Source organism: Myotis brandtii, unplaced genomic scaffold, assembly GCF_000412655.1.
Source record: "Myotis brandtii unplaced genomic scaffold, ASM41265v1 scaffold5356, whole genome shotgun sequence".
In the NCBI taxonomy this organism is placed as follows: domain Eukaryota; kingdom Metazoa; phylum Chordata; class Mammalia; order Chiroptera; family Vespertilionidae; genus Myotis; species Myotis brandtii.
Window position 1 is genome coordinate 9,948 of NW_005369965.1, and position 14,037 is coordinate 23,984.

A 14,037-nucleotide genomic window follows, 5' to 3' on the forward strand; every position below is an offset into this window, starting at 1 on the left:
ACCAACTGCTCCTCCTGCCAGCCTGATTGCTCCCAACTGCCCCCCACTGCCGGCCTGTTTGCCCCCAACTGTTCTCTCCTGCCAGCCTGCTCGCCCCCAACTGGCCCCCCTCCCACCAGACTGATCACCTCCAACTGCCCTCCCCTCCTGGTCTGATTGCCCCTAACCACCTCTGCTGCCTCGGCCCTGCCACCATGGCTTTGTCTGGAAGGACATCCGGAAGGTCTCCCGGTCTAATTAGCATATTACCCTTTTATTAGTATAGATAGATGGATAGATAGATAGATAGATAGATAGATAGATAGATAGATAGATAGATAGATAGTTTATTCTCTGGAGTTCCATAGTTAGTGTTCAGAAGGAATGATTTATTTAACTCTAGATTACTTGATCAAATCAGCTATGAAGGCTGTTGATAAGTTGTAGTAGTCACATGCACAAAGCATAACCAGCATTTGGAGGACTCTTAGAAGAATCGTTATTTTCGTTAAAAATGATTCCACATCATCAATTATATATTCAGACATGAGATACGAGGAGGCATGCTTTTCTGTATGTTATGACTTAACCCTTATGTTATTGCTTTTACAGTGAAATTAGAATGATATTTTCATCTCCTGCTTGTCTGACTGCAAGTTTTTTAAAGAAAAGGTAATATTTACATGAGATTTACCTTCATTTAAACCAGTGGGGAATTTTTTAAATGAAGTCTTTCAAGTCAGTCATTTCAATTTGTGAATTTTGTTATCTATGAACAAAAAGTCCAACATAGAAAACTCCATGGGTTGTTACAGAATTCTTCCATTTTGTAAAGTAATTTTCTATTAGACCACTATTAAGTTGTAATTTCTATTTACTTCCTCGACCCTGCCCTCCACTGTTCTCTGACTGGGAGGAATGGTGTTTTTTTCTGGATCTTTGTTTCCATGAGTATTATCTCATTGCCTTTGTTCTCAGAGGCCAAGGCTGTACTTGGCAGTTCTTATTGTGGTGGGATCAGTAAGGAAAACAGATCCTATTTATCTTTAACTAGTCTATTGCAGAGGGAAATCTAACTTCATATTTGGTTTGACACTTGGTCTGACCTAGTAGTTTAAACAATTCCTTTGTAACATACTCAATATTTGGTCTTCTATTTTTTCCCATCCTTCTATGCTCAGCAATACTGTGACTAAGAACCATGAAAAGATAACCTAGGCATTTTAAACATCGTAAGAGTTTACTTGAACAAATATTGATTCAAATGGGGTAGTGCCAAACAGGAGGTGGTTAAGAGCACTCTGCAAACAGGGAGCCAGGGGAAAGACTGACATAGAGAAAGTGCAGAAGCAAAGAAAAAAACTATTTGATTGGCTACAGCTTTAAGCCTAGGCTGTTTGTGACTGCTTGTCCTTAGGTTTTGATTCCATAACTTTGAGGCATTTACAGGCTTAGATTTTGTTTCTTTATGTAGGCCTCCATGCCATTAGAGCCACCACAGTCCAATGGCTTTCTTGTTTAATTAAACAGTATACAAAGGGAGGTGAAGGGGCCATAGCAACATGAAGGGACCCTTAGGCTGCCCTCTGCTTTCGATGGACGTGAGTGCCCTGGGGTCTATTTACAGCCAATATAACTCATTCCAGTCCTTTCCTGGGTCAGGTCCCAGTCCTCCCCTTGTTGCGTTGGCCTCAAGTTGGCTCATGGTTCAGAAGATACTGGGTGTACACATCTTCTAACCCCCTCCTGGCCAGTAGGTGGTGCTTGCTTAACCCCTGCTGCAGCTATTCCTTGCCCCTACACAACTCAGTTGTTCCATTGGTTCATTTTTTCTTTTTAATTTTTTCAATTACAGTTTACATTCAACATTATTTTGTACTATTGTCCCATTGGTTCTTTTTTTGTTGTTGTTTTTGTTTTTTGTTTGTTTTTTTTACTCTTGACAGTTTTTATTTTTATTTATTTTTTTAATTGTTTTATTGCTTAAAGTATTACAAAGAGTATTACATATGTCTCCTTTTTTTTTTCCGCCCTTGACAATCCCCTGGCCCATTGGTTCTTAACCCAGCTACTTTCTCAGCCACTCCAACAACTTCACCTGGGCACCAGAGCAGCCCAGGGCAGTTAACTGGCATGGCTTCCCACTGGCAGCTCATGAGGCAGTATATTCCTAGAGCTCAGAAAAGCATTCCTGTTCATCTCTATGCATCCTGGACAAAGGTGGGAGAAGAGAAATCAGGACACTGCTTCTCTCTGCTGTTCCTCCCATTCACTTTCCTCTTCTTGCTGTCCTTCCAGGCTGAAAGTGAGGGACTCTGCCATACAGTGTATCTTCTTTCTTCCCTAACTCTAGTCTCTTCCACACTAAAAATATTTTTTGTTCAGTTCTTTTTTTTTAAATTTATTGTTGACAGTATTACCGATGTCCCCTATTTTCCACTCCTTTGCCCCCCTCCACCCAGCCCCCACCCCACCCCAGGCCTTTCCTCACACTATTGTCTGTGTCCATGGGCTATGCATATATGCGTATATGTTCTTTTATTAAATGCTTCTCATTCCCTCCACCCCTCTGCCCTCTGAAATCAGTCATTCTGTTCCATTCATCCAGAGAGGGAACTCATGGACATGGACAACAGTGTTGTGATTGCAGGGGGTGGGGGTTGGGGTGGGGGTGAGTGGAAGTGGAAGAGGCCATGGAAGGGATAAATGGTGATTGAAAAAATAAAATTAACAAAATGTTTCTATCAAAATCCAGTTTCACAGAAAGCTAATGAAATGCAAAGTGACATTGTAAAAAATGAGTTTTGATATATAATTATTTGCCTCATAAGAGCTGATTAAAATCATTGACAAAAGTTTCTAAGCATTTATTAATATATGTGTCAGTAAGCAAATCACGTAAACAACAATGCAGTTTTGAATTGCAAGATTGTTGGAGCAGGCATATCACCGTTGGGGATAGCTTTGTTCTTCATTCGGTCTTTCTAAGTGAGAGCTTTTCTCTAACTTATAATTAAAATATTAGTATCTTTTATTTCAGTAAATCTTATGTTATATCAAGATTAATATGTACCAGCTACAAGGAAACAAATGATAAATCCTACTGAGAGGAGTTAACAGTTATATAGGCCAAAGAGAGATTGAAACATTATTTAATGCTAATAAATATCATAGTTTGTTCATAGTTTGCCTTTTTTCCCTATAAGATGGCCTCCCTTTAATGTAGTTTAATTTACAGCAGTGCTATTTTTACCACTTTTGCCACTAGATGTCACTAGACTAAAACAATTATTAAACTGGTTACAATTGCTGCAACCTGAGGCAATATTTGCAAAAGCCTTTCGCTAATTAAGTTTACTCTGTAGCATCTGGATTTCTCATAAAACCAGGTCACAGCTTCAAGCACAACCTAGTTGAAAAATATAAATCTTCTGTAACACATCAGTAATCTATAATTAGTTATTTTAGTGTTTATCAGGATAGAAAAGGAAAAAATTATTGCCACAGGAAGCTTTCAGTGACCTTAATTTTTTGAAGAGAAAACTATTTTCAGGCTATCTCTGCACTCAGAAAAATATTTATTATACCAAACATTTCTCAAGCGTTTGGATTGTATCTTAATCATCTTTAGTTTCTCAGAGCCTAGCATAAAGTTTGGCACTTGGTAGGTGTTTGGTATGTGTTATTAAGCATTATAATAGTATACTAGATGTCATGGGGGAAAAAGATAGGCCATGATAGTCTCATTTGGGAGACAAAAATCTACAAAAGCATATGCCCACAGGTCAGGGTAGTATCTATGTACCAAATGAGTACTACAGTCATTAAATTCTGTGGTATTTCAGGGGATCATTAGCTCTTGGGAGTTAGGGGCAGGGATTAAAGTTGTCCTCAAGAAAGAGTATTTAGAGATGAAAAGGGAGGGCAGGTACAAGTGAACAAAGTAATGAGCCAAGGTTGAAGGGTAGGAAATTATGATCAATAAATATTCTGAAAGGGAAGAAGTCAAGGGCCAGGAATTTAAGGCTTATACTTAGACTTAATATTTTTTTAGGTGGGAGGAGACATTACAGAATATTGGGAAGTAGAACTTATAAGGACCCTGGAGTCAATTTTAACACTCTATCTATACATATTCTGCTAATACGGTAATAGATAAATTTCCCCAATGTCCTGGCTTTTAAGGTCACTTGAACATTGACTCTTCAAACAGTTATTTAGTACTACCCACCCCCTTTTCAGGATGTGCACAGTAATCTAATGAAGCTTCCCAGGGCTTTGCTATCAACACATACCTTGCATTTCAACATAAAAATGATTTTTTTAACATAAATTTGCTTGCCTTATATGTTTCATCATCTTTACTTAGATTTCCCTGTGGGCCTAAACAATAGTGGAGGGACATCTCATGTTTGTAGAGGTGTTGGGTATAATTAGGTTCTAAAATCAGTGCGTGAATTTTATATACACTTATAACCTTGGAAATAAAATTAAAAAGCTCAATAAAGCCTACTCTAAAAAATATGTACACTCCTGTACTTTAAATGTTTAGAATAAAAAAAAATGTCTGTATGCAGGACATTCAGACCATTTCGACCTATCATAAACAAAGGAGTAGTTTATGTTTTGTTTTGTTTTTCCTTGTGATGCCTTTGGTAATCATGAATTCATAAAATCAGTTGGGAAGTATTTCCTCTTTTGTTTGGCCCTGATCAGCCCTGATTGCTGGCCAGGCCTAGGGACCCTACCCGTGCTCGATTTTCGTGCACCAGGCCTCTAGTATATATGTGTGTGTGTGTGTATAATTTTTTTTTTGTTATTGTTGTTGTTGTTAATCCTCACCCGAGGATGTTTTTCCATTGATTTTTAGAGAGAGTGGAAGGGAAGGAGGAGAGACAGAGAGAAAGAAACATCAATGTGAGAGAGACACATCTGAGAGAGACACATCGATTGGTTGCCTCCCACACAAGCCTGACCAGAGCCAGGGATCGAGCCTGAACCAGAAGTATGTGCTCTTGACCAAAATCTAACCTGGAACTCTTCAATCCGTGGGCCAACGCTCTATCCACTGAGCGAAACTGACTAGGGCTATATATAATTTTTTTTTTCAATTAGCAATAATCACACCTCAGATAAACCTCATTGGCTACGATACTGCCACTGCACAAAGCTATATATATATAATTTTTTAAAGTGGAAATGTAATCTCCCAGGAGTGATGAACCTCAAGGTTTTGTCTTAAGATGTCAAAGGCTGGCCCTAGCCGGTTTGGCTCAGTGAATAGAGTGTTGGTCTGTGGACTCAAGGGCCCCTGGTTCGATTCCAGTCAAGGGCACATGCCGGAGTTGCAGGCTCAATCCCCAGTAGGGGGTGTGCAGGAGGCAGCCAATCAATGATTCTCATTGATGTTTCTATCTCTCCCTCTCCCTTCCTCTCCAAAATCAATAAAAATATGTTTTAAAAAATAAATAAATAAAGATGTCAAAGGCTGAAAAGAATATACTTTACAATACTTAGATTTAATACTTGCATGATATTTTAGCCCTTTGGTTACTATTGATTTGTTAATCCAACAAGCATAAAGTATTTATTGATAGAACATAAAGACAAACTCTTTGGCAGAATGCATGCTCCTCAAATATCACCAACACAACCCAGGGAGGCAGGACACCTTTACAGGGCTTTAGCCGCAATCTTTTGCAGCAAGGATTCAGAATATGGAGAAGGGGTCATGCACAAATGGATATACTAGACAAGAAATATAAATTTGGAAGGCATTGGGGGAACCAGGTGGAGGTCCTTCTCTAGTGGAATGGCTCTCTGAATCTCCGGACCCATAGCTTTTTATTTACTAGAATATACATTTGCCCTTTAGCAAAGCAAACAGACATCAATGGTAAAGTTTGGTAAACAATAAAGGATTATCAGGTTAGGGGATTGCCTTCAGCCATTCAGCCAGCAGTAGGGTAATACAATGCTGATTATTCTCAGCCGCTGAATATCAACATCCATCAGCCTTCTGATGTTCATCAGCCTTCTGAGGGACTTCTCGCATTTATATGTTAACTACTTGTTGTTCTTTGCCTCCAGCAGACTTTGATAGTACTTCTGAGGGGGAAAGCCAGGTTGGAATTTATTAAGAATTGGCAGTTTGGTTTAAGGCAAGTTTTTCAGTGTGGAAAGGGGGCTTGGTTATGTTGGGAAAAGATACAAGGATCTTGGATGGATGGAAACTGCAGGGCAAGGATTTTGAGGCAAGAGGTTCAAAGAACTTGGCATAAACTATCCGTTGATGCTTTCCATGGGAGAGTTCATGGGTCTTTTCAGGAAATTCCTATAATGAATAATCAAGCCATTTGCTTGGGCAGGTGTCTCTAGGAGTAGTAAAATCATGCTAATGAAACAGTGGAATCCCAAAGTAATGTAACTGTAGATGGTAAGGATTGCGTATGTGTTCACGTGTATGTGGGGTGGGGGACAGGAGGAATATGTATTTTCAGTTCTCTGAATGCTGGCTGAGTGGGGGTAAATGCTATCAGTTCTCAGACCCAGCATGTAAAATGTTGCTGTTACTGTAGCCCAAATTTGTAGCTACTCTAGCAATAGTAAATTGTTACGTACCCTCTTTTAGGAGAACATAAATTTCATGGGGGTTTTTTTTTATGCCAAGGAAATGAATTATTTTGAAAGGCGGCAAGCTTTAAGAAAAAAAGTTTATACTTGATATGTACTAAAATAAAACTAAATAATGATATATGAAATTTAGAAATGTTCCTTTCCATTTGTTTATGCGTGTTTGTGCATTTCTTGTATCCAAAGAGAATCTGGAGAAATGAATTCCATTGATGTGGACCTACAAATGGCAAAAGATACCTTTGAGAAGTTAACACAAAAGCAGTGGATTTCTTTCATGGTAATGTTATCGGTGAAAGTGGTAGATCCTCTTCCCCACTGGGTGCCGGGGGTCGGGTCCTTACCATATCTCGAGAAAAAGAATTTTCTGAGACTCACACAGGAGGATAAGTGATTTTTATTTGCATGAATTACATCCTTGGGTTTGCAAAGTCCCACTTCCCTTAATCCAGTCCTGAAAGATATGCACCTGGGGCTTTGGCAGAGCTAGAAGCAAAGCCAGAGTCCAAAGTTCCATCTGATGGTGAAGCTGCGTCTGGGACAGCAGTAGGCTTGCTGCATTCCATTAGTCCATTGTGTGTGGGGTCCACATGGCTGTGTGCCCTGTGGGCGAGGGCAAGGGAGCCGAGGGTGCGCCCCCTGCAACAAGAGCCCCAAGAGCAAAAGAGAGACAAGAGCAACAAGAGAGTGAACTCCTTTGTTTAAGCGGTTAAGTACCTCACATCTTCCTGCTCTTGCAGTGGCCACGCCTACTCTGGCCAATGACCTGTTCCCAGGTATGACTGACAGACAAGTACCTTCCCTATTTCACCCAGACCTCACTGGGCATGTGTCTGTTCTCCCCCTGTCCAGTCCATTCCCCCAGTGGGGACAAACCAGTGGCTTCCTGGGGAGGGTTAAACCACAGCTTCCTGGCAAAGCTGTACAAAAGGCAAGTCGCTAACCTTTGATCTTCTCTTTGCTCCTTTCCAGTTATTAATAACTGGGCTAAATTATAACGGTATCAGTAAAAGTCAATGTTTACTTGAGAAAAAGAGCAATAGAATTTCCACAGCAGCGGTTCTCACCCTGTGGGTCGAGACCCCTTTGGAGGTCGAACGACCCTTTCACAGGGGTTGCCTAAGACCATCGGAAAACACATATATAGTTACATATTGTTTTTGTGATTAATCACTATGCTTTAATTATGTTCAATTTGTAACAATGAAATTGGGGGTCACCACAACCTGAGGAACTGTATTAAAGGGTCGCGGCATTAGGAAGGTTGAGAACCACTGCCTTACAGGAACAATTATGATTGCAGTTTTTGTTGGGAGTTCAGTGAGGGGAAGCTGATGGAGAGAGGGGACAGTGTTCATTTTGTGGTTGTTGTATTCCAGATGCTGTATTAAGCGCTGGCTCTTACTTCCTCTTTGAGCACTTAAACATACAGTAGATGATGACAATGCTTTAATTTTCTTTCTTAATTGATTATAATTTTATTTAAAACATATTTTTATTGATTTTTAGAGAGAGGAAGGGAGAGAGAGAAACATCAATCAGTTGCCTCCCACACATGCACCAAAAGGGGATCAAAGTCACAACTTCAGGTATGTGCCCTGACCAGGAATCGAATCTGCCACTTTTGGTGTACAGAATGACGCTCCAACTGACCAACCAGGGTAACAATATTTTTATTTTCAATATGAGAAAACCATTACTTGAGAAGTAAATAACCTCTATCATGTTTAGGAAGCAGGATAATCCTGGACTAAGAGACCGAAAAGACTGGTCTCTATTTCTTGAGATGAATCTCAAATCTAGTTGAGGTCAATCTGCTACTGATTCATCCCTGATCCTGAGAAAACTAATTGTAAGAACACTGATGTAGTAGTAATAATAATAATAATAATAATAATAATAATAATATAGTACTTTACAGTTTATTGTTGCATATATCATCTTACTTAACCCTTACATCATGTAGAGGCAGACACTATAGTTAAGAGTATCTAAGATCTATTAGATAGTATAATAATGCTAGCTGTTGTCACAAACAACTTCTAAACTTCAGTGGCATAATACAATGAAGATTTATTTTCCACAAAATAGTTCCACGAGGATTGAAAATATGAGGCACCTTAGAGGGAAATTTTTTTCCCATCTATCCATCTTAGTTTCATTGGGTGAGACCCTGCAAAATAGACTGAGAAAAGACAGGTTAATAGGTGAAAAACAAACCGAAGTTTATTCACGGGTGCATCCTTCATATATATACTCAGGGATAAGAAATTTGAAGGGGTGGTTAGAACTTGGGCTTATATAGCATCTTAGTAAAGTACAATCATTTTGTAGAGAACTGACCAGACAAGGGAAAAGGACTTTGAGCTTCTAGAGGTGCCAAATTGTGGGAAGGCAAATATATGGGGAAATGAATGGTAGGAAAGGGCTAGTTAGTAAGATTTGTTTGTGTGGACTTTCTCAGTGCCAGCTCATCTCTGCTGTAAGGTGGTTATCCTCTTCCTGGTACAGGAAGTTGGGGATAAGAGGACACCTTCACAAAAGGAATTTATATTCAGTTTTCAGGTAAATAGAGGGGAAGCCAGAAAGCTTGTTCTAGTCTGTTTTTTCTTACTTGCCTTCAGCTCAAAATGATCCTCAAGCCTGGCCAGCATGGCTCAGTGCTTGAGTATCGATCTATGAATCAGGAGGCTACAGTTCAATTCCCGGCCAGGGCACATGCCCAGGTTTCGGGCTCGATCTCCAGTGGGGGGTGTGCAGGAGGCAGCCAATCAATGATTCTCTCTCACCATTGATGTTCCTATATCTCGCTCCCTCTCCCTTCCTCCCTGAAATAAATTAAATACACACACACACACACACACACATACACACACACATTTAAAATGAACCTCATGCAGGAGTGTCATATTCTGGGGTGGCATAGTCTGCTGCCCTTCCAACCTCTGCACAGTTGAATTCAAGAGTGGCGCAGGCTCCTTCTGTCTGGGTTCTGGGGCCATGAAACCCTCCAGTAGATCTTCTGTGTTTGGTTGGCAGATTAGGAAAGAGTATGTAAGGTCATGTGAGAGGTTTCTCGGGGCCATGCCTTGAAGTGTCGTACATCACCTTCACTCACGTGGCATTAGCAGAACTCAGTCACATGGCCCCACTAACTGCGGGGGCGGCTAGAAAATACCATCTTCCGGTGAACCCAGGAGGAAGCTGCAACAGGACTGGAGAGGGGAACACATGGCATTTTCTCTGCCCAGGCAGATTTTAGCCCAGACAGGTCTGGGTATGGATCCCTGCTCTGTCACTTTCTAATTGAACCACCTCCACAAGTCACTCAGCACCTACGTGCACATGTGATCCACTTTTATTTCCTTATGCACCCCAATATAAAATCGGAAGGATGGCTCGCACATACTACTTCAGGGGCATTTGGGATGCAAGGAGTGATGAACAACAGCTTTCAGGAAAACTAAATGATTATTCTAGTTGGAAAGTGGAGGAATGAAACCCCTGGTCCCAAAACTTATCCCGGGCCTTTCTTTCTCTGATCCCGTTTCAACTGCAGATAACTACATGTCTCAGGGACCATCTGCTCGGAGCTCTTCCATGCCGTTCTCCACACCAAGAAGCGTTGTCAGTTTTCCTTCTGCTCCCACAATGTCCTGTGATGCACGATCCTAGGAACTCGGAAAGTCTGGTGGTTCCCTTTGCACAGGCTGTTTGTAAAATGAGTGACCGATCTTTACGAGTCCTGAGTAAGTTTGATTCCTTTCATGTTACTTTATTTGAACTCTCAATAGAGTCACTGTCTGAGGTAGAAGTTGTAGCAAATTTTGAATAGATTTCAAAATATACAAGTACTTGGGTACATGATATGAGAATTATTGGAAAGATAAACCTAAAGCAATTCTAATCATTACTGTTATACCGTGCAAGGCATGTAGAATTCTTAGACTTGGACATGGCTTTGACATCAGAGTTTAGTAACCGTAGAGGATCCAGTCACAATAAAGCCGCTTTGAAATTTTTTGCTCGTGCTTTAGACATCTTAACCAGAGGGGATGAAAAAGAAATGTTAAGCTTTGTGTTCTTGTTTATTTTATTCACTACAATAGGATGTCTTTTTACAATTTTAAGCTTGTGTTCAAGGTCCAAAACTTAAAAGGAACAAAGGATATGTACAGTGAAATATAAGCCACTTAGTTCCCCTCTCAGAAAGCAATTACTTAATATAGTTTCCTGTGTAAACTTTGAAAGATATTATACATAAAAACATATAGAAATGCATTTTTTAGTGGTAGCATACCACTCACATACTTTGGCAACTTGTTTTTCCCCATTTAACAGTATATTATGGAGAGCATTCTGCTGTTGAATCTGTAGAGCTGCCTTATTCTGTGTAATGTCTGAATAGATTGTATTGGGTGGATATACTATGAATACTTGTTTCTAAATTTTTGCTATCATAACAGTGCTAACATGCATTTCTTTGTACATTTGTAAATGTACACAGTCAGGGAAAATTCCAGAAAGCAAAATTAATGGGTCTAACTGTACATGCATTTTAAATTTTGAGAGATTTTGCCAAATGACCTTCCACAGAAGTCTGGGCCACCAGGTAACCCAACTTCAAGTGGCCACCATCCACACTGTAGTCTAAGTAAAATGCACCCCTAGAGCTGGGCAAAGTACCCACCAGGACAGAGGATGTATGTTTACCCTTCACAGCAGCCAATGAATTCATTTTTCTACAGTGTTATCAAACTTTTGGTCTTTCCCATTCTGAAAAAAATACTCTCTTAATTTAATTTTCTCATTAAGAATGAGGTTGTGCTGGTTTTCTTCTTTGTTTGTTTGATTTATTAATCCTCACCTGAGGATATTTTCCCATTGACTTTTAGAGATAATGGAAGGGAGGGTGAGAGACAGAGAGAAACATCAATGTAATAGAGACACATTGGTTGCCTCCTGCAAGTGCCCCAACTGGGACTGGAGATCGAGTCTGCAACAGAAATATGTGCCCTTGACCGGAACCGAACCCAGGACCCTTCAGTCCTCAGGCAGACACTCTATCCACTGAGCCAAACAGGCTAGGGCAGTGGTTCTCAACCTTCCTAATGCCGCAACCCTTTAATACAGTTCCTCATGTTGTGGTGACCCCCAACCATAAAATTATTTTCATTGCTACTTCATAACTGTAATTTTGCTACTGTTATGAATCCTAATGTAAATATCTGATATGCAGGATGTATTTTCATTGTTACAAATTGAACATAATTAAAGCATAGTGATTAATCACAAAAACAATATGTAATTATAGATATGTTTTTCAATGGTCTTAGGCGACCCCTGTGAAAGGGTCGTTCGACCCCCAAAGGGGTCGCGACCCACATGTTCAGAACCGCTGGGCTAGGGGGTGCTGGTTTTCTTCTATCTCAGTTCATTTGTATATCATATCTGGGAACTAGCAGTTCTTCTCTCTTACCCATTTTTCTATCTGTTGTTAGTTTTTATTTAGGAGGTTTCAAACTATTATGGCAGCTTAATCCTTTATCAACAATATGAGTTACAAATTTTTTCTTTAGGTTATTAAAATTGTTTTTACTTTGTGGTATTTTTGCCATGCATGATTATTTTTAACATGTTTATGAAGCCTACTATATTAGCGTTTTCCTTTATGGTTTCTTAGTTTGGGTCATACTTCAAATAGTGTATCTCACTCGGAAACAAAGAAACAAAAACATTCCCATGCTCCAACTAGAGTTTTTATTGTTTCATTTTTATGTTTAAATCTTTGATCCATGTGGAGTTTATCTTGATTAAATTCTTTTCTGGATCAGTTTCCACTTGTCCCCAGACATTTATTGAATGATCTGTTTCATTGCCATTAATATGCAATGCCACCTTTATCATATCTAACCTCTCATGTGCAGTTGGATCCATTTAGGGAATTGTGCTACATTGATCTGCTTTTCATGCATTTGGGTCATACTGTTTTAATGGCATTAGCTTGATAATATATTATAATGTTTGATAGGTTTATTTTCTGAGAATTGTCCTGTAAAGGTACAATAATCTAGACTGTAACCTCAGTAATATTAAAATATTGCTATTGATATAATTTTATATAAAAATATATCCGTATATACCAGGTGTGTATGAAGTCTGAAGACATAGATATTATTTTTTACAGATTGGAAATATCCTTGATGACATTGTATGTGTATATGTATTCACCTATGTATGTTCTCAGACTTTATAAATAACCTATAGAACTTTCAGTTTGACAATCATGAAATCAATCAAGTAACCAAGCATAAATATGAACTATCAACACATTTCTTTAGAATCCCGAATTTGAGCTTTTAATTCCAATGATACTTAATCAGGGAAAATATTTTTTCTGTAATAAATGTTGTCCAGGATGATATCCTTAGAAAACATATTCTATGGGTTTTGTAATCAGAAATGGAAAATATCTATTTCTCACATTAAAGAACCCAGTAGAAACTGAGGGAGTATTTTTTAGGGGGGCAGAGGAGTATATATTTATCATGGCTGATTTTGCATCCCTCAGAGCAGTGTTGGGCATCTTTGCAAGAGTCTTCTCTCAACACACTGGTCCAGATGCTTAAATCAGCCATCATTGCTCAAATGATTTATTCGGTTGAAACACCTCAGAATAACTGCAATCTGAAACCTCTTCTAGAAATGATGAAAGAAGTGTATAAGGTAAGTGTGCATCTAAAGGAATGTATATACCATCTTACTAAATACGAATCTCGTAGTTCTCAGCAAATTGGAGTCTTGTTCTGGTACGTTTTTCACAACAGAAAGAATATTTTATTCAGCTTTAATAATTCAAAATTTTGCCTGTTTTGCTAACTGGATAGACTTTGGAGGAATATACTACATATTACATATAATAAATTAGATACACAAACACTACTCAAATATGAGAGTGGTTTAACATTTTCATTAGAGTGCACAGCATAATCTAGAAGTAACCAAGGTTAGGCTACTAACAAACTTAATATTGTTAGGGGACAGGAGAGGAGCCAGAGCATTTTCAATAAAACAAGAGAATTAAGTTGATATCATTCCATTAAAAATTAGCTAAAATAAGATGCTTTTACAAATAAATTGCTAAATGGCAATCTGAGCAAAGTTCACCATAAAATAACAATCTCAATAGGAGAAAATATTACATACAAGGGTTAATGCTTTTCAGAAGTACTATTATAGTACTATTTCTAAAGTAGTATATTTCTCTTTTTCTCAAGCTTTATTGAGATATAATTGACATATAACATTGTGTAACTTTAAGGTGTGCAGTGTGTTGATTTGATACACTTTATATTTCACAAAATCATTAACACCATAGCTTTAGCTAACACCTCCATCACCTCATGTAGTAATTACTACTTGTTT

The 14,037-nt window shown here is 38.9% G+C and overlaps 1 protein-coding gene across 1 annotated transcript in view; it reads left to right on the forward strand.

Moving 5' to 3' along the window:
* LOC102253628 (probable E3 ubiquitin-protein ligase HERC6) overlaps positions 1-14,037 on the forward strand; it is a 42,449-nt gene that overhangs the window by 8,445 nt on the left and 19,967 nt on the right. Inside the window, exons 6-9 of the mRNA XM_014549112.1 lie at positions 592-651; positions 6,799-6,892; positions 10,172-10,361; positions 13,184-13,338. Of these exons, the coding sequence (XP_014404598.1) occupies positions 592-651; positions 6,799-6,892; positions 10,172-10,361; positions 13,184-13,338 (499 nt within the window). The remainder of the gene's footprint in view (positions 1-591; positions 652-6,798; positions 6,893-10,171; positions 10,362-13,183; positions 13,339-14,037) is intronic.